This window comes from Pelophylax lessonae, assembly GCF_965119305.1.
Source record: "Pelophylax lessonae genome assembly, chromosome: 2".
NCBI lineage: Eukaryota > Metazoa > Chordata > Amphibia > Anura > Ranidae > Pelophylax > Pelophylax lessonae.
Genome location: NC_138769.1, coordinates 165,449,335 through 165,474,025, shown reverse-complemented (window position 1 = coordinate 165,474,025; position 24,691 = coordinate 165,449,335). Strand labels below are relative to the sequence as shown.

Here is a 24,691-nt window from a genome sequence, read left to right as displayed (position 1 = left end):
TGATCCAATAACTGCCCACTGAGGTAGTCCGCCTGCCAATTCTCTACCCCCGGAATATGCACAGCAGAGAGGGCCAGAACATATCGTTCTGCCCACCTACTTCCCAGGCCGCCAGGGCACTTCTTGTCCCCCCTTGATGACTGACATATGCCACAGCCATGGCATTGTCCGATTGTACCCTTATCAGGCACCCCTGCAAGCGATCCGTCCACTGGGACAGACAAAGCCTGATTGCCCAAATCTCCAGGATGTTGATTGCCAGACTGGACTCCTCCCGAGTCCAAACTGCTTGAGCTGAGAAAATGCCCAAGACACCTCCCCACCCGGACAGGCTGGCATTCGTAAAGACCACTTTCCAGTACAGGAGGAGAAAAGACATCCCTAGAGGAAGCGCCGGAGAGCGGAGCCACCAGGTCAGAAAGCCTCTCATACCCCGGCTCAACAGGATCAGATTGTCTAGCGGCTGGGGATCCTTGTTCCATTTTGCAAGACTCTCTCTTTGCCAAGGTATGGTATGGAACTGAGCAAACGGAACAGCTTTGAAGGTGGAAACTATCAGTAAACACCTTAAACAGCTCACTTCCTCTTTGTCTGGTCATTAGCCTAGACTAATGACATCATGCACAGCTCTCTCTCTAACTGGTGAGTATTTGTCAGCAAGGGAGGAAGGGTGAGTCATCGGAAATCCAATGAGAGTTGCAGGGCTTGAGGGGGCTGCGTGAGGGCAGAGATAGGAGACTACAGAGATCCATGAGTATTCATCCAGAGAGGACAAATGTGCAGGCAAGCAGTGGTGTGATTGTGTCTGTCTCTATCTTTATCTATATATATATTGTGACAGGAAGTCAGGTAAATCTGGGAATGTAGTCACTGAGAGGAGACGCATTCCCACCTGCTTTGAAAAGTTCACTAATTATTATAGGGTGTCGGCTGCCAAAGGCAGCAGGAAGGTGTAAGGAGGTTGAAAGGCCTTCAGCTGTTCGGAATGAGGAAATTAAGGCCTCTATAATTTGTCCAAAGAAAGTCTATGCATTGCTGCCTCCTGTCGCTGTGTGAGCTGGGAAGAGGAGGACAGACATACGTGTACCTCCCAACGCCGTGTGGGCATGGGAGAAGGACTGCTGCCTCCTGTCGCCGTGTGGGCTGGGAGAGGGGGACAGTCGGATGTGTGCCTCCCGACAAGCTGGTGAGCATGGGAGAAGACCCCCTAAAGCGATGTGAAGCTAAGGAGGGTAACCAAGTGTGAAGACGTCTCAAAGGTGAGGACATGGACTGTTTTGCTACGTGGAAAGAAAACAAAGGGACATGTTCCATGTGAAGAGTGTGAAGAGTAAAGGGATCTGTTAAATGAACTGTGTTCAATGTGAAGAGTCTGAAGAGTAAAGGGACCTGTTATAGATAAAACATGGACTGTTGAGTATCCGCTGTAGGATAAGAAAGTTTGCTCCAACAGTAGGTTGGAGACAGACTCTTAGGTAGGTTCCAGCGTGAGAAGGTAGCCGCCCACAGAGGCAAGGATTTATTTTGTCTTTTATTTTATTTTGGCTGTTTTGACGCTTGCAATTGTGTGAAGTAAATTGCATGAATAAATCAGTCTTGTTTTCAACCTCTGCTCGGCTATCTCTCTGTGAAAACGCACCCCCAAAGGGGTCACCCATACGCCTACCAATGAGTGAATCCTTACAATATATATATATATATAGCAATATTTCCAGGCATTGGGCCTTATATGGTTCTGCCATTGTTACCGGTAACACTTCCAACACATTTAACTTGAAAACCCAAGTGCATCTTTGCAATCCGGCATCTTTGGTTGGTTTTGTTTATTTTGTAATGGGAATGGGAGAAGGGAATGAGAGGGATACTCCTCTGGCTCAACTAGGACACTGTACAGAAAAATGCTTGTTAGCGCTGTCTTGACTCCAGCTGATTGCCGGCCAACGCTCCCTGGCGCTTGAAGATACTGTTCTGCTGAACTGTGCTGAAACTTCTACTTTAATACTCAGATTAACTCAGAAGAGCCAGGACTGTAAGACATTTGACTCCTGACACACTGTTTAGCTCAAAAGTCCGGTGAACAGCTCCCTCCAGCCCTACACTGACTGAGATAGCTCCTTGTAACTGCTTGTGCTGCTGCAACTCTTAACACTGTAAACTTCACACTGTACACTTAACTCTTCAGGGCACAACTGCTGGCACCCCCTCTAACACTTCAGGGTCCTCTTCACTAGGCACCCCCTTGACACTAGCTGGATCCTGGATCCCTGGAACCTTCAGCTGAGTGGCCTCCTCTACACTGCAGGCAGACCCTCAGAGGCAATTCACAGTACTCACAAACTTGGCATGCTTTCCTGGAACTGAACCCCTCTATCTCCACTGGTCCTCAGCACACTGGATCCTCTCTGTAGCTCAGCTCAGCTCTCTCTCTGGACTCTCAGGCAGCCACCTGAGACACCCGATCCTTCTGACAGGAGGAGAGACAGCCGTACCCTCCCTCCTGGGACTCTGCTCCCTGCCAAAGACGCTGAGTCATGCGTTCCCCTCAAACCTATACCTACTCCCAGAATCCTCTGCAGCAGAATCTAATCTGCCTTCTGGGGTAGATACAGGCCTGAATGAGCCACTGATTGAGTTTCCTACACTGCCCAATGAGAATTCTCTCTTGGAGCCAGTGGGGAGAATCCCCTCTCAGCAGTCACACCTGGGAGACATGACAGCCCAGCTGAAAATCATTGCCCTGCTGTCAGACAGGCAGCCAAGGCCCATTATGCTACATATATACATATGTGTGTGTCTGTGTGTGTATATATATATATATATATATATATATATATATATACACACACACACACACACAGCTGCAAGAAATAGTATGTGAACCCTTTGGAATGATATGGATTTATGCACAAATTGGTCATAAAATGTGATCCGGTCATCATCTAAGTCACAACAATAGACAATTACAGTCTGCTTAAACTAATAACACATATAGTGATGTGATAATTTCTTTGCCCATCTTTCAAGTGTGTATTCCTGTTATGCAGTGTTTGTTTTTGCCCTTTGTCAATATGGCTGCTGTGCTCTCTTTCTCTCTCTGCAAGAAGGATGAGGTCAACAAAAAGGGCAGAGCAAGGTTTGCTGGGTAAGACTGGGAAAAAGAGAGACATGAGGAGACACAGACATTTCCTGCTGGAGAACAGACTGTAAGTGCTGTAACGTCCCCTCACTGAGACACACAGAGACACTGCTAATGATTTCATGTTCCTGAGGAAAATATCTTATGTTGTATGGTTCACTGAATGTTATTTCTTCAATACATGGACATTTAAACACTCTGCTGTGTGGATTATTGTCTATATGGATATATTTTCTCAATTGGGATTTCACTTGCTAATCACAAGCCCTGATTGAGTGGAGGCACTTGGGCTTACTATAAATCCTGTCCTGATCACACAGATTATATAGACTCTTCTCCTAAATACTACACAGGTGGTGTCATCATACCCCAGTAGCCGCCAAGAGTGATTAAAATAGCACTACACACACAAAGAATGAAATGGTGCCATGTTTTTATTGAACACACCATGTAAACATTCACAGTGCAGGTGGAAAAAGTATGTGAAACCCTAGACCAGTGATGGCGAACCTTGGCACCCCAGATGTTTTGGAACTACATTTCCCATGATGCTAAACTACACTGCAGAGTGCATGCGTATCATGGGAAATGTAGTTCCAAAACATCTGGGGTGCCAAGATTTGCCATCACTGCCCTAGACTAATGACATCTCCAAGAGCTAATTGGAGTGAGATGTCAGCCAACTGGAGTCCAATCAATGAGATGAGATTAGAGGTGTTGGTTACAGCTGCCCTGCCCTATAAAAAAAACACACACCAGTTCTGGGTTTGCTTTTCACAAGAAGCATTGCCTGATGTGAATGATGCCTCGCACAAAGGCGCTCTCAGAAGACCTACGATTACAAATTGTTGACTTGCTTAAAGCTGGAAAGGGTAAAAAAAAATATCTCCAAAAGCCTTGCTGTCCATCAGTCCACGGTAAGACAAATGGTCTGCAAACGGAGAAATTTCAGCACTGCTGCTACTCTCCCTAGAAGTGGCCGTCCTGTAAAGATGACTGCAAGAGCACAGCGCAGACTGCTCAATGAGGTGAAGAAGAATCCTAGTGTGTTAGCTCAAGACTTACAAAAGTCACTGGCAAATGCTAACATCCCCGTTAGCGATTCTACAATACGTAAAACACTAAATAAGAATGGATTTCATGAGAGGATACCCCAGAGGAAGCCACTGCTGTCCAAACAAAACATTGCTGCACGTTTACAGTTTGCACAAGAGCACTTGGATGTTCCACAGCAGTACTGGCACAATATTCTGTGGACAGATGAAACCAAAGTTGAGCTGTTTGGAAGAAACACACAACACTATGTGTGGCAAAAAAGAGGTACAGCACACCAACACCAAAACCTCATCCAAACTGTGAAGTATGCTGGTGGGGGCATCATGGTTTGGGGTTGCTTTGCTGCGTCAGGGCCTGGACGGATTGCTATCATCGAAGGAAAAATGAATTCCCAAGTTTATCAAGACATTTTGCAGGAGAACTTAAGGCCATCTGTCTACCAGCTGAAGCTCAACAGAAGATGGGTGTTGCAACAGGACAATGACCCAAAGCATAGAAGTAAATCAACAACAGAATGGCTTAAACAGAAGAAAATATGCCTTCTGAAGTGGCCCAGTCAGAGTCCTGACCTCAACCCAATTAAGATGCTGTGGCATGACCTCAAGAAAGTGATTCACACCAGACAGCCCAAGAATATTGTGGAACTGAAACAGTTCTGTAAAGAGGAATGGTCAAGAATTACTCCTGACCGTTGTGCATGTCTGATCTTCAACTACAGGAAACGTTTGGTTGAAGTTATTGCTGCCAAAGCAGGTTCAACCAGTTATTAAATCCAAGGGTTCACATACTTTTTCTACCTGCATTGTGAATGTTTACATGGTGTGTTCAATAAAAAAATTGTAACATTTCATTCTTTGTGTGTTATTAGTTTAAGCAGACTGTGATTGTCTATTGTTGTGACTTAGATGATGATCAGATCACATTTTATGACCAATTTGTGCAGAAATCCATATCATTCCAAAGGGTTCACATACTTTTTCTTGCAGCTGTGTGTATATATATATATACACATACATACACACACACACACACACACACACACACACACACACACACACACACACACAGAGACACACACAGTATCTCACAAAAGTTAGTACACCCCTCGCATTTTTGTAAATATTTTATTATAGCTTTTCATGTGACAACACTTAAGAAATGACCGCTTTGCTACAATGAAAAGTAGTGAGAGTGTACAGCTTGTATAACAGTGTACAGAACCCCTATGTGAAAATGTCCAAATAGGGCCCAATTAGCCACCCCCCCCTCCCGGTGTCATGTGACTCGTTAGTGTTACAAGGTCTCAGGTGTGAATGGGGAGCGTGTGTGTGAAATTTAGTGTTATTACTCTCACTCTCATACTGGTCACTGGAAGTTCAACATGGCACCTTATGGCAAAGAACTCTCTGAGGATCTGAAAAAAAGATTGTTGCTCTACATAAAGATGACCTAGGCCATAAGAAGATTGCCGAGACCCTGAAACTGAGCTGAAGCACAGTGGCCATGACCATACAGCAATTTAACAGGACAGGTTCCACTCACAACAGGCCTCGCCATGGTTGACCACAGAAGTTGAGTGCACATGCTCAGCATAATATCCAGAGGTTGTCTTTGGTAAATAGATGTATGAGTGCTGCCAGCATTGTTGTAGAGGTTAAGGGGTGGGGGGGTCAGCCTGTCAGAGCTTAGACCATATGCTGCATACTACATCAAATTGGTCTGCATTGCTGTCATCCCAGAAGGAAGCCTCTTCTAAAGTGGATGCACAAGAATGCCTGCAAACAGTTTTCTGAAGACAAGCAGATTAAGGACATGGATTACTGGAACCATGTCCGTGGTCTGATGAGACCAAAATAAACGTATTTAGTTTAGATGGTGTCAAGCGTGTGTGGCGGCAACCAGATGATGTGTACAAAGACAAGTGTGTCTTGCCTACAGTCCAGCATGGTGGTGGGAGTGTCATGGTCTGGGTGCCAGCACTGGTGAGCGACAGTTCATTGAGGGAACCATGAATGCCAACATGTACTGTGACATAATGAAGCAGAGCATGATCCCCTCTCTTCGGAGACTGGGCCGCAGGGCAGTATTCCAACATAACAACCCCATACCTTCAAGACGACCACTGCCTTGCTAAAGAAGTGGAGAGTAAAGGTGATGGACTGGCCAATCATGTCTCCAGACCTAAACCCTACTGAGCATCTGTGGGACATCCTCAAATGGAAGGTGAAGGAGTGCAAGGTCTCTACCATCCACCAGCTCTGTGATGTCGTCATGGAGGAGTGGAAGAGGACTCCAGTGGCAACCTGTGAAGCTCTGGTGAACTCCATGCCCAAGAGGGTTAAGGTAGTGCTGGAAAATAATATTGGCCAAACAAAAAATTGACACTTTGGGCCCAATTTGGTAATTTTCACTTAGGGGTGTACTCACTTTTGTTGCCAGGGGTTTAAGACATTAATGGCCGTGTTTTGAGTTATTTTGAGGGGACAGCAAATTTACACTGTTATACAAGCTGTACACTCACTACTTTACATTGTAGCAAAGTGTCATTTCTTCAGTGTTGTCACATGAAAAGATATAAAATACTTACAAAAATGTGAGGGGTGTACTCATTTTTGTGAGATACTGATAAATATATATGTTTATCTGTGCAGATCCAGGAAGTGAACAATCAGCAGCTTCAGCTGCCCACAGTTAAAAAGGCTGCAGCCAGACTTAGTGGAGGGAGATCTTTGCAGCATATTTGGCAAGTGCAGAATCACAGTATATATAAAATAATATGCAAAGTGGTTGGAGGGAAGCTTTAGGAGGGAAGCTTTAGAATAGCAAAGATGTTTCTATTACAAATTATGTGAGCAGACTGCGTTTTGTAATGTTACATTGCACTTCGCTAAACCTTCTGAGCTCTTTACATATTTGCTACATAGTGGTTTCTTAAGACAATGCAGAAGTTGCTTACATAACTTTACTTACAGTTAACACCATTCTAATTTACACAGTAACATTCAAGTTTTCTTTAGAAAAAACTATTCAACCTACCAAATGTCATTATACTATTCCCAACAAGGTGCTAGATGTTAGCTTTTCATTCCATGTCCTCACCTCCCAGCATTTTCATAGCTCACATAAATACCCTGACTAGGGGTGGGAGATGGGGCATGGCCTTCTATGTGCCTGCAAGTATCCAAGTCAGTCCTTAAATCAGCTTCTCTGTTATTATGGCACTTCTTGGAATTAAGGCTTGGGTTGGGCCAAACTGGGGCAGAAAATAAGGCCTTGTTTACAGCCTAGGCCCTATTTCCAACAAGCTTTACAGGGACACAAACTGATTTGCAGATAGAGGTACCACACTTGAGCAGTATTATTTAGGTGTATGTCTGGACACAATTAAAAAAAGAACTTATGCAGAACATCTTTATAAAATTACAAGCAGATTTCCTCATGTTGTGTCTCTTTAAAAATCCTGCATAGTAAGGAAAAATGTCTGTTGATAGTTAAAAGTTATTTGGATTTCTGTAACTAACAGTGCACTCTGCCTGTGCAGCACTGAAATCCCAAGTAATATTATGAGCACTTTCCAGCTTTTTTGGACTAAAGTACAACTCAACCTATGTTCTGGAGATTAGGAGAGGGGGAGGTTTTCATAGTTCAGAAAGAGAAAACTGGGTAGGACTCATAACACCGCTTGGGATATTAGTACACAAGAGGCTTGTCACTTTTGTCATCTGAAATTGAAGTTAGGAGCTCTCATGATTTCTGGCAGATCATTAGGTATTTTTCTCTACCCGTCGTGTTTTTAAGAGATAAAACTTGGGCAAACACACATGCGGTACAGATGTACTGCATATTTTGTTTTGTTTTTTTACACACTTATTTTTAATATTTGACAAGTTCATAATACCACAAATTCAAAGCAGTAGCTATATCTGTTCACTAACCATGTACTCTCATTTTCAGGACTGTATTACTAAGCACTCTAAGCAGGCCTGTGGATGGGTGCTACTGACAGCCATATTTATTTTATAAAAGCAGCAAGTTTCTATTGATTTATTACAAATCACTCTAATGCCTCAGACAGCCTAATTATTTAATTTGGCTGATCAAAGTGCAAAACAATTTTGTTATCCACGGTACCCAATCTTATTTCAACTTTATTGGATTAAAGCTTGGACAATAACTAAATATAATTGATAATACGTCAATAACACATTAGGTTACTTTTTGCAGTGTCCTTGGAAAAAAAGGTAGTTGACAAAATGTATATTATTTGAAAAACCCATATTTTCTAACCTCCTATAAGCAGTGAGATCCCCATGTCTTTATTTTTGCTGAATGCATCTGAACCAACATTTAATCACTAATTAAGGTTCTTGGTCAATGGTTCTATGGTCTAACTATTGTGATTCTATAAAGAGTAAAATATGATTTTTGTACTCACTGTAAAATTTCTTCCTTGAAACTCTTAGGGGTATAATAAATATTAAACCTTTGGGTTATATTGCTGCCAACAGGAGAAATGGAAAATGGCGAAACGAAAAAAAAAACAAAAACTGCAGGCCAGCCCAGAGTATAAGCCCTAATACCAGCAGGTCTTGCTTCGTAGCAAAGCATGTCAAAAGCATAATCAATGTAGTGGAGATCAACCCAAAAGAGAGAAACTTCTTCTTTAGGGACTCCCCCCCCCCCTTCCAAATGGCATTTTTTTTTTGGGGGGGGGGGGGGGGATACATCATAGGTCCCAGAAGACTGCGGGACCATTCCCAATGCGCAGCACGGCTCAGTGGAGAAGAAACATTTTCTTTGGCTCTTTCATTTGAACCAGAGCCAAACAAATGACATGAGAACAATGTCCTGGAAAGGGTAAATGGTAGGGACTACCTTAGGAAAGCAGGAAGTCCAGGACATCAACACCACAATGACTCCATGCAAGACCAAACCGGATTCTTTGTAAGATAAGGCCACCAATTCAACCACTTGCCTTGCAGAGGTGATCTCTACAAGGAAAAAGCCTGGCGCGTGAGCGCAGAATAGAGGAGGTCTCTAATTGGTTCAACCTAAGAGCTCGAACCGGAGACCGAAAGAGTCTGACACTACTAGGCAATGAACATTCTGGTCTGGGGCATATCTAGGACTGATTCCGATACACCAGCCAATGAGTCAGTTCCAGTAACAATTTCTGAAGATTCAGGATCCATCTTAACTTCTGTAACACCTGAACAGTCAGATACAATGCCCAACAAAGCCCTCGCCAACTATTTCCTCAACAGTAAGATGTCCAAAACTCTACAATGTGGATAACCAAAGTGAGTGCAACAGGGCCAAATCTGGGACGAGAATCTTGGTGAAAACCTAAAATGCATAGTTAGGCTGAATGGTAGAGCCATTAACTGGCAGTGTAGTGGCAATAGAGCAAAACAAAGAAAGCACTGGAAAGATAGGCACATGTAAGTATCTAGGATGTCCACAGAAGCCAGAAAGTCTGCCTGGTGAAGGAAGGCAATTCTGAATTTCAAGGGGTCCAAGATGGTGTGAATGCTCCCTTTGGGTTTTGGAACAGTGAACAGGTTGAAGTAAAACCCCTGAAACTGTTCTGCCACAGGGACCGGGCAGGGAACAGAACTCTAATTCATAGCCCTGGGACCAAACTCAGGCATTTTGAATGTAAGCTGTCCAAGAGCCAACAAGGGTCAATCGACATCCTCCTACTTTCAACAGTGAGGATGACCTTTCATGTGGAAAAGACAGGTCTTAGACTGAATGCCAACCTTTACAGGTGGACGGGGAGCCAAACTTGGTGGACATCAATGCTGAAAATGAGAGAGTAAAGGAACAAAGGCGACACTTCTTCATGGTCAGAGAGGGAGAATACTTTGCAGTCTGTTCCTTAGACTTCTTCAGCTGTGGAAGGTGGGTGCACTTGCAGAGAGTAGCATTCTTGAGAATATTTGAAAAGCTGGTTTGAAGATGCACTGTCCCTCAATGGCATGTAAATCAAACACTTCTTGTAGGCCAGCTCATGCTTATGCATATGCGTGCATACATATATTGTACATGCAAGAAATAAGACAGGAGGCTTCCAGTAGACTGCCACAGCTGAAATGTAACACTTTAGCCATCTGCTCCACATGTTCAACAAGCAAAATTATCAAGGGCAGCTGTGATTTCATCCTTTTTAGGGGTTTTGACCAGTCAGACATGATTTGACAAAAGATAGTCAAGTGCAGAATGAGACCCAACAGAGTTCTGGAAAGTGATTTGCTTAAATGCCTATTGGTTGGGTTCTTAAAAGAAATATGCATCCACCACTGGTATAAAAGCCTTCTTGTTAAAGAGGCACATGGATGATCAACTCCCAAACTAATACAAGGCTAACAAGTGTTTAGTGGAAGCAAACAACAAATCAGGGAGCTTCCAATCCCTGTAGAAAAACAACTGAAAAGGCAGTTGCAAGGTGAAGGTCTTTGTGGCCAAAAGGGCCCTTTACAACCCAAATACAGAAAATGCACTGGCAGAAGAAACAGACTGATCCCCTAGCTTCAGGTTGGTGCCGACTGAATTGATAAGAAGGGCCTTCTTTAGCTAGTGAGTATTAGTAGCAGACTGAGTACTTAGAGGTAAACTCATCTGACAAGGATTTGAGCTACTCAGAACCAAAGTTTCTGCAGTCGAGGGCTCAGAAGCCACTAAGCCCATGGGTAAAACAGATTCAGAATTTGCTGGAAGAGGTGAGGAAATGCATTTTTGTCCTTTGTTATCATTGTCAACAAACAACTGGTTGGTTTGGGAGCTAAAATCCTGCATCACTGTTTTACAAATCTCAGAGAGGGAAGGGGATGCAGCACTCCTAACAAGAGCCAAGGAGGACTCTAAGGAAGAGATCTCAACAGTGGAGGACAGCTTGACTCCAGAGGTCAGCACCATCAGTACGCACACTGCAAGCAACCTTCAACCAGTTAGTAGAAAAATCAGTTGGTGGCAAAGGTTACAGCAGGGCTGTCCCTTCTGTGTCTAGAACCAGATATGTTGCAGCCACAATGTGAACAGACAACATTCAGACTCAGGGTAAAAAGCATGGTTACGAGTAATGCCAAAACCTGGACAGCTGGTAACAGATAAAGGTCTTCGGCCAGAGGATCAGATGGCTAGAGCTGACCAGAGTTACTGTAAGCAGGCAGCAGGAAATCGGTAAATCTGAAAGACTGACATAGCTCTTTCGGCAGGAGCAGTAGCAGGGAGATGCATCCTCAATGCTGTATGGTGGGAAAGTGTGGGTGGACAAGACCACGCCTAGCAGATGACATTAGTGCTCGGGCCTACAGGGTCAATCCCTTCCACTGCAAAACCAGTGGGGAATGGGGAATATTGTTGCTAGCCAACCAATAAAAATGAGGGCGCTCCCAGTACTCAGCCCGACTGGCCTATTTACCAAGTAAGTTTCAAAAGACAGGGCATAGCCCTGCAATGTCCAGTCGGGTCTAGATAAGGTACAGTCCAAAATCCAGGATAAATAAGAGCACATCTGACAGCTGCAAATTAGGAGGGACCTGCAGCAGCAGTGTAGAGAAAAGTCTTGACTGAAGAAAAAGTGTAGAAGAAAAAACTTGCTAGAAAAATCACAGGTTAGTCTTTAAAACCACAGGGCTGAAGAAAGAAATGCATAATCCTAGGACAGTAGCAAAATTGGAAGCATTATTTTGGTAGGAGGGATTATACTCTGGGCTAGTCTACATTATTTTGTTTGATAGGGGCCAACCCTCCTGTATGCAGAGGTGAACATGTAGGTTGGACTTCCTGTGCCCAGGCGTTGCCTGCAAATTCCATATCTTAGAGTACATTACACGACATGGGAAAATTACTCAGAGACTCTGGCTTATAGGCTCGTACCTTCAGGTTATTGGGCGCTGGCACGGCTTTAAAGAACATGCCACCTGGGCGCCTCCCCTATAACTCTAGTTGGTTTTGTAGCAAATAATGCAAAGTATCCAAGGAATGGAAGGGAGGGTGGCCTGTGTCCTGTAATGTACTCCAAGGAATGATAGCTATTTACAGGCAAGTCAAAATTTCACTCATCTTAATCATACAGTACAGGACACAGGCAAAGTATTCATAGCAATGGCTGAGAAGGGTGGGCAACAACTAGGCAAACAGAACTGGGCCAACAGGCTCAACAACTAGGGTCAAAAACGACCCAAACATGTTCCATGGACTGTGCAGAACTCTTCCCCAGCCTAAAAGACTGCTATCTTTTAGCACCTTCCAGTAATAGGGAAGGAACAACTTCCCTATAGTTAAGGCTAGGCTGGGAGACCACACCAAGTTAGGAAACTCCTTCCAGGAGTTCCAGGTCAACAAGATATTGCATCAAGAGAATGCAATAACTTTTCCTCCTCTGAGTGAGGAGCTGGAAAAAAAGAGGGTAGTATAATGTCCTTATTCAAATGAAAGGCAGACACTACCTTGGGCAAAAAATCTGGGTGAGGAAGTAAAATCACCCTAGCTTGATAAAATATCAAGAATGGCTCTTTACAAGAAAGAGCTGGTAGTTCCGATACCCTTCTAGTTGAAGTTATCACAATAAAAAAAAAACAGTTTCTTGGTCAAAAAAGCCAGGGGAACCTGTCCCAGAGGTTAAAAAGGCTGTTTTTGCAAAACTGCCAACACCAATTTTTATTTTTTTTTTGCAAATATTATATTTATTAAATTTTCGATACAGAGAGAGAACAAAAAAGATGCACTGGTACAAAAACAAGAGGTAAAAAAACTGTCCAATATACAAAAATACAAACATAGTAACAGAAAACTGTCATCAGCTCGTACTGAGTATCATATCATCAATAATAGTTAAAAGGAGTATCCTGCAGTGTTATATAATGCTAGTCACAGTAGCATCAACAGAGGAGAATATCGGCAAGGATCAAGGCTGGCATATCACAGTGTCAACATGTGTACATAGAGCATCAATCCTGAGCATTCTTCTCCTCTCTCCCCTAAGATTTCAAGGAAAGGAAAGATAATCCACAGAAGATGTGAGTAGAAGAGACATAAGAAAGAAAGGAAGGACAAGAAGAGAGAGAGAGAATAAAAAAAAAAAGGGGGGGGGGAATGTGAGGGATATGGAGTGTGTCAAATAGAACCTGTCTGGAAGGGAGCCCAGAAGATTTTTCCTCTTATCCAAGAAAATAAACATATTCCAAATCACCCAGAGTTTGTCATATTGAGCCATTAGATGATCTTCCATTTTGTTTAGCTCTTCGACCTTACGTATAGAGTCACTAATAGTCGAGGGGTGTTTTTTTCCAAAGCAATGGGATGCATTTAGAATGTGTTGCACTAAAGACTTGCAATATTTTTGTACTGGGAGGTTGGAGAGATGAAGTAGAAAAAAAGCAGGATCATTTAGTATCTCATAATCAGTAAATTCTCTGACAAGTTCACTGACTGCTTTCCAATAGTGAGTACGTTTCGGACAAGACCAGAAGATATGCAATAAGGTTCCCCGTTCCCCTTGGCACCTCCAACAAAGATCCGAAGTGTGTGGGTAAAATTTGTGAAGCTGGGTGGGTACACGATACCAACGCATCAGTATTTTGTCGTTAGTCGCTTGCATATTAGTACACGTAGAAGACTTTAGTAAGAGCAGGGAGATATTCTGTTTTTGCAGAGGCGTGAAGGAGTGACAGAGGTCTACCTCCCACTTCTGTAGAGATGGTAGGAAATACCATTCAGATGGCGCTATCAAGAGGTTGTAAATTTTAGAGAGGGGACGAGGCAAGGTACCTTCACCAGTGCAATATTTCTAGAAAGGGCGTAAGATCGTGAAGGTATGCCGCTGGGGTCGGTAGGGAATGGAGGTAATAGTGGATCTGAACTGCCTTCCAAAAGGTAAGTCTAAATGGCCTCAGAGCATCCGTTAACTGGGCAAGCGTAGGCCACTTATTGGCCAACAGAAAGTGGGAGGCCTGGTAAAGTCCTTGATCCTTCAATTCTAGAAACGAGTGGTCCCGGAGGCCAGGAGCAAAGGCCGGATTACCCAGTATCGGGAACAGGGGAGAATTAGCTGAGAATATAGACAGATGGGTGCAGAGAGAGGCAATTACTCTGATGGTAGTCCCCACAGTGGGGTGCAGTTTGATGGTACACGGGAGCGAGTCTCTGCACCATGGAGCCCCAGACAGGGTGGCATCAGATTGGGAATGTTCCAGTCGAACCCACAGCTTATGTCGGGAGTGTCGCCTCCAGTCTGCCTAGGTGGGTTGCTTGATAGTACTTAAAAACATACGGCAGAGCCAGGCCCCCGTCCAATTTGATTCTCGTGAGAAGGCTGCGTTGGATACACGCTTTCTTGTGAGCCCATATGAAATTCAAAAACATGGCATGTGTCCGTTTAAAAAATCTGGAGGGTATCGTGATTGGTAAGGCTTGAAACAGAGTATCTTAGGGAGCGCACACATCTTTAGAAGATTACATCTCCCAAACCAGGAGTGTAGACCCAGGTGCAAGGACTCCAAAAGTTTCAGAATTTGGAGCAGAAGAGGGAAGTTAAAGCGGTTGTAAACCCTAAAAAATAAAAAACAATAAAAAAAAACCTGCAAGACAAAGGCATAATGAGCTAGTATGCATCGCATACTAGCCCATTATGTGTAACTTACCTTAGAACGAAGCCCCGACACGGACCCCCGGACATCGCTGCGGGCGCTGCCATGATCCCTCGCCGTCTCTTCCGGGTTTGGCGGCTCCGGGGCGGTGATTGGCCGGAAGAGACTGCTCCGGCGCGATGATTGGCCGGAGCCACGATGACTTCACTCCCACGCGCATGATTTTCCGGCAAGCTCCCGGCAAACTAATTGAAGGTCCCCCCGGACCTTCAGAGCGCATGCGCCGCTCCCGCGAGCGGCTGCATGCACTGTAAATATCTCCTAAACCATGCCGGTTTAGGAGATATTATTTGTACCTACAGGTAAGCCCTATTATAGGCTTACCTGTAGGTAAAAGTGTCAAAAAGCGGGATACTACCGCTTTAAGGTCATAGAGTTTGGAGAGGTCGGGAGGTATCAGGGCACCTAAATACTTAAGGGCGGTGGCAGTCCATTTAAATGCAAGGCTGTTTTGCAAGTGTTGTAAGAGCTGGGGCGTGACGCAACACCCATAGCTTCGGATTTACCAAAATACATTTTTAGGTTAGAGTAGCGGCCATATATCTCAAATTCACGTAGAAGGTTAGGAAGGGAAACGAGTGTGTTAGTAAGGGAGAAAAGAAGGTAATGCGCGTAAGCTGAAACTTTACTCTGCGTGTCACTGATACGCAAACCAGCAATATCAGGGTTAGAGCGAATCTTGCAGAGAAAAGGTTCCAAGGTAAGGGCAAAGAGCAAGGGGAACAGAGGGCAGCCCTTTCGAGTTCCACTGGAAATCGTGAAGGGGTCTGATAAGATCCCGTTGCTCTTCACCTGAGCCGAGGGCTTGGAGTGTACCTGGTAGTGATTGACCGATATCGGTTTTTCGTTGCCGATACCGATATTTTGGCCTTTGCATATCGGTATCGGCCAAAATGGGCTGATATTTTGAACATTTAAAGTTTTGCAAAATAAACAGCATTTTCAACACAAATCTGTTACTGAACAGGTTAATGTTTGTTTATTAACATTTTAACACTGCAGTCAGTGCAAATTAAAGTGCTAGAAAAAAAGCTAGACAACAACAAACAGCTAGACAGTGGATTGGAGGAGTCAGTGGACTACTGCTGCAGTAGTGCACTCACTGCAATGATTTTAAATCATTAACTGGAGTCAGTGCAAAACTGCTAGAAAAAAGGCTAGACAGTGGGGAGTCAGTGGCCTACTGCTGCAGTAGTGCAGTCACTGCAGTAGTGATTTAAAATTATTGCAGCAGTGAGTGGAGCACTACTGCAGCAGTAGTCCACTGACTCCAATCCACTGTCTAGCTTTTTTTGTAGCAGTTTTGCAATGACTGTGCTGCAAAAAAAGCTAGACAAAAGCTCGACAGTGGAATGGATTGGAGTGGACACTAGTACTATACTACTATACTTTCAATACTTCTGTCAATTACTGGTTCCTTCAAATAGAGATGAAGTTCATCATCCAGGGTCATTATTGCAGATTCAGAAGAATCCTCCGCATGAGCCCCCTTCCAGGATCTTCCCTGTGCCCTCTGCAAAGCTGCACCCTTTGCAAGGGGACCCCCCTCCTGAAGCTAGGACACATGTTAGGGGAGACTCCGCTGCGCACTCTGCACTGGGACCCCCTGCACTATACCCACACTGCAAACAGAGCGGCATGCAACTAGGGGTCTCCTACACTGGGACCCCTCCAAACTACCAGGGCAGGACACACTATCCCAGGACCCTTACAGAGTGGGGATAGCGAGGGAGACCCCAGGGGTCTCTGCTGCATCCTCTGACCCCCATCAGACTCTAGGTCCAAACAGAGGGGAAAGGGAGTGGGGGAAGCCCAGCTCACTAAGGGATTTTTAAGGATGGGAGGAGGGAACCTACAGGGAGGTTTGACCATCCTTGGAGGTTACCCACGTCCACCCCAAAAAAAAAAAAAACGCCAAAAGGGGAGAGGGGGGACTGTACTTAACCCTTCCATGGTGCGGGTAATGCTCGAGACCGAATCCTCAACACCGTAGTGGAGCTGTCGGCAAAAAGACCGCTGTGACTCAGGCCCAAGCCCAGTCGTATGTGACCCTGCGAGACGTTTAACTTGCTGGGGGGACCACTGGATCTAGATTATCCAGCCCGTCGCCCAGCCCGTCAGTTGGTTGTAGATCTCCCGAGAGAAAAAACAAAAAGATTTAAGGAAGGAGAAAAAAATTGCTAGGACCAGAGATCCAAGCCGGAAGCCTAGGTCCTTATTTCTGATCAGAAGGTAGCCAGGTGTTTTTTGTTCAGCCTAGTCCTACTCCTTGAGGAGGCAATATAAGCCAGTATTTATGATTTATGGAGCGCTGTGTCCGTCGATAAACGAAAGAGAAACCTGGTTTAATGATCATGGTATCACTGTGCCTGATTGGCCAGCCAACTTGCCTGACCTTAACCCCACAGATAATTTGTGGGGTATTGTCAAGAGGAAGATAAGAGACACCAGACCCAACAATGTAGACAAGCTGAAGGCCACTATCAAAGCAAAAGGAGCCCCGACCAAGTATTGAGTGCATACTATACTGTACGTTGACATACTTTTCAGTAAGCCAACATTTCTGTATTAAAAATCCTTTTTTGTTATTGGTCTTACGGAATATTCAAATTTTCTGAGATACTGAATTTTGGGTTTAAACTAGCTGTAAGCCATAATCATCAAAATTAAAAGAAAGAAATGCGTGAAATATATCACTCTGTGTGTAAAGAATCTATGTAAAATATAGGCGTTTCACTTTTTGAATTGAATTACTGAAATAAATTAACTTTTTGATTTTATTCTAATTTTATGAGATGGACTTGTGTGTGTGTGTGTATATATATATATATATATATATATATATATATATATATATATAAAAAATAAAATCAATGGCTTTGGAGCTTATTTATAGCATTTGCTTACATGTACTGCCACAAATATATGCTATGCCAAGAATAAACATGAAAAAAATGCTACAACTATTATTTAGAATCTTAGGTCTACATGCATTGCTAAAACAGCTAAATGTCCTCAGTACTGAAAACTATTTCATGAAAGGATATGGTCCCTAATTTTGAAAAAGTATACAGCATAGAAAATAAATCATCATAAGCACACTATACACAGCCACTATACTCTTCTATACAAAAGACCTGCACCAATTCAAGAACAGAGATACATTTTGAAGGGGGGTTAGCTCTGTCTCTTTGGTTAGCAGAGAAGACTAAGTTAGTGCAAATTGTGTATGTTGCAAAACTGCAACAATGGGAAGGAGTTAAAGAGGTTGTAAACCGAGAAAAAAAATTTTTCTCTTCTTTACATCCTGAAAGAGAAACCCATAATGAGCTAGTATGCATCGCATAGTAGCTCATTATGAAATACTTACCTTAGAACGAGCCCCCGCCGTGCCGTCCGCTTACCTGTATGACGGGCGACATGTATAGTCGCCCGTCTTCCGGGATCGCGGCATCCGGCCATCTGATTGGCCGGAGCCGCGGTGACGTCACTCCCGCGCACGCGCGCGGGAGCCGACGGTCACGGCACGGGGCTCTGAAGGAACGGCACGATCTGCCGTTCCTTCAGAGCGCATGCGCCAGTGACGTCACTGGCTGCATTAAAGGTAAATATCTCCTAAACGGTGAATGTTTAGGAGATATTTACAGTACCTATAGGTAAGCCTTAATATAGGCTTACCTATAGGTACAACTTCCTGAGGAGGGTTTACTTCCTCTTTAAAACTAAAGCATATGTATAGAGTGCACGGGTTAGACATATATAGTGTACAGTGCAGGTTGGATAAATGGGTAATGCACAGGGTGCAGAGGTCAGAAATGGTTAATGTACATAGCACAGGGGTCAGAAGTATGTACTGTACAGAGTGCAGATGTATAGTGTACAGAGCGCAAGGGTCAGGAGTGGGTAATTTAGGTGTTTAGGGTCAGGTGTATAATGTACAGAGTCAGGGGTTAGGTGTATGTAACACACACAGTGCAGGGCTCAAGAACTATATTCAGCCCAGCATACAACACTCATTTCATCACCATCCTCCTATGCATAGAACAGCAGTACCACCTATGCACACACTGTATACGTACACATACACTGTAGTCACATGCATAAACATACATACACACAAATCACTTACCCCTCTGTTGACATGGCTGACTGTGCCTTCAGCTGCTCTGGCAGGCAGAAAGGGGAAGGGGTTGTAATACTGAGGAGGAATGGCAACACAGGCTATGCCAAGTTTAGGGCCGCCATCCTCATGACTGTGCTGAAAATATGTGGCTGCACAACATGTTGCAGCAGTCAGCAGAGGGACTAGATTAGCAGTGGCTCTGGTACCCAGGGAACCTTGCCAGAGTTGCGGTGGCACATGCCCTGAGAGTTTGCAGTTAATCCCCCCATCTATGTCCCAGCACTCATTGTAAGGGGGGAGGGAAGAACAGTTTATGGTACAAATTAAAATAAATATTAAACCAAGCAGATGCCCAAAGAAGTAGCTTACCTAGGTCATTCAGTAATGAGGGTGATGTTAGACGGCCCGGTCTCAAAAGTTCTCTTCTAACTTCTTCACTCTCTATGTGTAGCTCAGACACCATGTTACAAGGGATGTATCCTATTCTCCCTCCATGCTTTCCCCGATAAAATCCATCTGTATCCTTATCACCAAAAACCTAAAAAACATTTCCATATTACAATAAGCAGAGTCTAATACAACTCTATGAAAGAGTAAATCCAAATTGAAACATTATGATTCTGAACATTAATGATTCTGAGAAAAGTGTAGCTACACAGCCTATATTATAAATATACCTGTAATATTTGTCCTTCTTTAAATGGAAGCTCTTCCATATATGCATCAGGGTTTGGTGACATGGTTTCTGGGTCATAGTCAAAAAGGGCTACAAACATTCTTATAGAATCCCCTTCTGGTCTTTGTGAGATGCTCTCTTTCTCTTGACATTTCTTATCTTGATGACATTCTGCATGTGTGGCAGCAACATCTGCATATATATTTAGCAAATAATAATTCCTCATGAGATACAATATATAACGAAATGTTATGTAAAAACATACAATTTAAAAAATGCAAATATTTATTTAAGGCTGATTTTACACTGGTGACTCATCTGTTTGCAACAGATTAGCAGAGTCACATGGACAACCTCTACAGAAATACTCCCTCACTGGCCCAGAATACTGCCAAACTTGATCGCTATCAGCAAGTGTGCCCTCTAACTAGCAGTCTGATTTGTCACCAGCATCCAGATTGCCTGTGTGACAGCAGCCTTAAGTGTATTTATAACAAAGAACAAAAATGTAATGTATTGCAGCTTACAGTAATTATTTTTGCCTAGGGTAACAACGCTCACTCACTATGTGTTATCTTTTGTGGAGTAGCATTGCCATCCTACACTGCTTACTCCTGATTAATCTACTTCCTTTTCTCCTTACGGCTTTAACAGAGAGAAGGGGCTTTGTAGTCCAGAGATGAAATTGCAGGGCTAATAATATTGCTCAAAATTTCAGTGCAGCAGAGACACATGAAGTTATAGGTTCATTAGATATTTAGCAAGGTCAACGGGTATTTTTGTGCACTTGGTGTTTACAAAGGCAATGCATAGAAAGATGACCATGTATTGAACAGAGTTCAACAAAGAATAAACCCCTTACAGACCTGGTTCAGAACCTGTGGCGAGGTGATTCAATCTGGCCTTCTTTTCTAAAGCTGCAGTTTCAGTATTAACTGGATGTAATGGCACCTTTGGTTCTTCATTCCACTCATCCTAAAGAGGAATCAACAAACGGATCAATGTTAATCTTCATAATGGTTCAGCTATGAGCAATAACAGACCAGGCCGAGCTATTGCTAGCATACAATAAAAAGGTGATCCACAGCACAGACATTACATATACTCCTCAAAATAATTTACAATAATCTTTATTTAGTAAGGCCTTTTAAAAGGTGTATGTAAAAGGTACAAGGTGACATTATGAAAACCACCATGCCATGTTAGTATGTCCAGTTGGTAAAGGTCTAGTTATACATGTATTTATATGTGTTTATGGAACAAAGAGGAAAACCCTCTTAAAATGAAACTGTGGGGAAAGCGTAATAAGACTATCCAGCAGATTTAGCAGGCAGCTGTCATCAGTGGTCTCTCATACTCTTCAAAAGCGCATTGAAAATAACCCCCTTTAGCCCCATTGTGGCAATGGTTGGACTGCTGATAGGTTACACAGTACCAGGCACTGCAATGTGGGCTTTGGGGAAAGGAGCTATTCTCCTCTATTAAAGTGGAGCTCCAGTAGTTTTTGTATTTTTCTTAAAAGTCAGCAGCTACAAAAAGTGTAGCTGTTGACTTTTAATAAACACACACTCACCTGTCTCATGATCCAGTGATACAGCCTCCTGAAGCCTCGGTTCTCTCAATCGGCTCTTTCCGACATCAGTGGTGGGGACACCTGGCTGTGACAGCTTATGGCTTCACAGCCGGGTGAGAGTCGCACTGCGTGTCGTGAACGGCCAGGCAATCTTCTGGGACCGGTGACATGTCCCAGAAGATTTCAGGGAGGGGGGGGAGAGAGGAGACCTTCCACTCAAGCTGCGTAGGCGGCCCGAGTGGAAGTGGTAGCGGGTACCTGTCAAATCCAGGTTCCCCCCCCCCCCCCCCAGAAAAATGACATGCCAAATGCGGCATGTCAGGGGGTCAGGAGCACTTAAAGCAGAAGTTACACTTTTGGGTGGATCTCCGCTTTAAGTGGAAACTCTATATTTTTACCTGGTTATTCTGCCAGTAACATACTTCATGTCCTAGAGTCACAACACTGACTAAACCATTTCTGGAGGTGCAGAGTCATCATCCAAGATGGGAAGTGTTTAAGGACTATAGAACACCTACCCCTCTCCTCCATTACAGCAGGGGGTGGTGTTTTATTGTAGACAGAGGGCTGGGAAAAACAGAGGCCCAGGAAGTTCTCAGTTCACAAGATTCCTGGAAGGATTAAAAAGTATTTATTTGCACTTATTAAGCGGATATATCAAATGCTTATAATGGTATTATGACTATATAGGTGCAAAAAGGAGAAGTTACTTGTTAGGGTTAACGTACATTTTAAGAAGGGTCCTGTATAGTCCCTGACGGGTACGTAAAGAAAAAGACAGCGGTTGTCAGCTGTGTGCTATACTTGCCTATTGCCTGCTTGATCACCCTTTCCCACAGGTTCACTTAAGTTTAACATTTATGATATATAATACATATTACAAAAAAAACCTTGTAAATTATTCAAGAGGAATACTGTGTTTAAAGGCAAATGCTCTGCAAAGCATTTAAGCAAAAGCAGTGAATGAATAGCAGATAAAGCTCCGGGGTACTGCATTTTTTCAGCTAGTTAATTTCTCAGATCATGTACAAAGCAAAGGTAGACAAGATGGTGCTAACAAAGCCACAGCCACTACAGCCATCAATAACCAGGAAAAGGAGTTGGGGACACTGTACACCACTGTAAGCACTGGGAAACCAAGCATCACCTTTCTGGCACCTTCCCATCGGACTGTCCTCATAGTTTTATTACTTGCTGTTCTGCTGCCTTTATCTTTATCACTGCCTTGCTGGCCTCCATGAATTTGATCAATGTGTAGCAGGGATGTGTGTCGTTTTAGACACTCTGTTGTTCCGGTCTGCACTTCAGGTTGCCTTTTTACCTCCTTTCTTTTAGTAAACCTAATAGGCTCGGAATAGTCCGAGCTTTCACTCCATCCTTCCCTGTCTGTCTGGGAACTGTCCTCCCAAATGTCATCTTTAGTCCGCGTGGCATAATAAGTTGGGACAGACAGGTCATCTTCATCCTCTGTATCATATTCAATATCAATTTCCAAGTGTCTACTGCTATAAGTACTAGGAGATTTTGTTGTCACATTTGTGGGAACAATTGACTGATGCTTCTGATATGATCTGGAAACCTTTGTACTTCTGTGGCCAACTTGGGAACCTTCCCTGGTTGTGCCACAAAAAACTGGCTCTTTTACATCATGGCCCCTAGAATTATAAAGAAGAGCTTGGTTAGCATTTGAAGACAAGCGACTGCAGTGCTCTTTCCCTTCACTCTGCTTCTTCCTGTTTGACTCGGCTGCCCAATGGGCTCTCTCATTCACACTGTTGTTCTTTTTGGAATTCCACATTGTGCTTTCAGAAACCGTTGACTTTACTGAGTAAAGTGGAGACTGGGAAACACAACTTCCTGTTCTTTGCTGCCAGTCCTGAAAGACACAGTCGTCCACAGAACATTCAGGTTTACTGCTGTTTCCACTGAAGTCCCTACAGCATTGTTCTGTAGAAGGATTTGCACAGGTTGGACTCCCTGGTTTCTGTGGAAAGGCTTTGCAAGTTTTCACATAATGGCATTTGGGGATTTCCACATTACAAAGTTGTGCTTTCCAAGCAGCTGATGGGGCAGGATTTTCCTCTTCTTCGTCCTCTTCTTCTGTCACTTCTGGGATACTAAACAGCTTTTTACTGCAATGCTTTTGTAAAGGCAGATCCAAAATTCTCTCGAGAATTTCCTCATCACTGTCTGTTTCACAACATTCCAGCTATATGCATTCGAAACAAATTAAGGAAAAAGCAAAGTGGTGTAATATGAGAGTAAAAGACACATTAAGAACAAAAGTTTATCTCCTGCTGACAGCTTTAGTTATTCAGAAACCCGATAGAAAAGCCTCTTACTTATTAGCATGTACTACTATTGTTATAGCCATACTATACGTTTTACACAACAGCTGTGTGCTTTTCAAAGTGCATTGCACACCAATGGCTTCAGGGGTCCAAGGCCAATAGAGTGTAATAAAAATGATTGGAACAGAAAAAAGCCAACCTGACCTTTCAATGTCAAATGAACGACTCTATTCCAATTACGAAACGCTCTCTGCTGCGCTAAGCATACAGAACTTTGTGGTGCCCTACAGGCTCCACACTACTCTCTATATTTTATCCCAAATCCTAAAAACCCCAAAGTGTGCTACATCACTCACCAGTGATTCTGTGTTTGGAAAACCTAGGCTACATTTACTACACAGTTGTGAAGCACCTCATCACAACCAGGCCACTGACCCAATTTGGGTCCTGACCCATAGTTTAAGAGACACTGGTGTAGAGAGCCATATGACTGCAGACTAGGCCTAAGGACAAGAAAAGCATCAGGCATCCCATAAGATGTACCTTCTGCTTTTAAAAACTGGCCTTCTGGAATCAAATGGCAGGATGACTAGATCTTAGCTAATAAAAGTTATAGTAGTTGTAAACCCTTACATATCCCCAGTAAAATTACTGGCCTCAGCTGATACACCGAGATGAAACAAAGCTTCCTACATAAGTTGTACCTGTTTATCTGCAGTCTTTTCTTTACATCTGTTCAAACTCAAGAAATTTTAAAGCTTGTCCGAGCGGTCAGAAAATTGCGGGGCAGATAGCTGAACGTACACACTGCAGAGCTCAGTGAGGAGAACTCAGAGAGCTAATTGGAGGGAAGGGGCACATCCCCCTTCACACAGCACACAGGAACAGAGCTGAGACTGTCAATTACAGGCTTTGTGCTAGAGCTCCCTCCCCTGTCACCTTTTTTCTCTTGGTGTCAGGATAGCGGAGGAATGGTGCAGCAGAGAGAAATTACACTTTTGCATGGATCTGGATTAAGTAATGCACAGACTGTCAAAAGTAAAAAGTAGTGCATTCGATATGTATACTGTACATTTAGTACATAACAAGCACTTGTAGCTTGCCACCTATGACACCTTGCTAACTTTGGCAATCACCATTGAGACTGGCAGTTTTACACATTAATCGGCAATAAGAGTACCCAG

General features: G+C 43.5%; 1 protein-coding gene across 6 annotated transcripts in view; it reads right to left on the bottom strand.

Moving 5' to 3' along the window:
- TSPOAP1 (TSPO associated protein 1) overlaps positions 1 to 24,691 on the bottom strand; it is a 432,345-nt gene that overhangs the window by 48,338 nt on the left and 359,316 nt on the right. For all 6 annotated transcript variants that reach the window (XM_082245070.1, XM_082245072.1, XM_082245071.1 and 3 more), the window contains 4 exons: positions 22,364 to 23,425; positions 20,510 to 20,618; positions 19,645 to 19,835; positions 19,337 to 19,505 (listed from right to left, as the gene is read on the bottom strand). In XM_082245070.1, the coding sequence (XP_082101196.1) occupies positions 19,337 to 19,505; positions 19,645 to 19,835; positions 20,510 to 20,618; positions 22,364 to 23,425 (1,531 nt within the window). The remainder of the gene's footprint in view (positions 1 to 19,336; positions 19,506 to 19,644; positions 19,836 to 20,509; positions 20,619 to 22,363; positions 23,426 to 24,691) is intronic.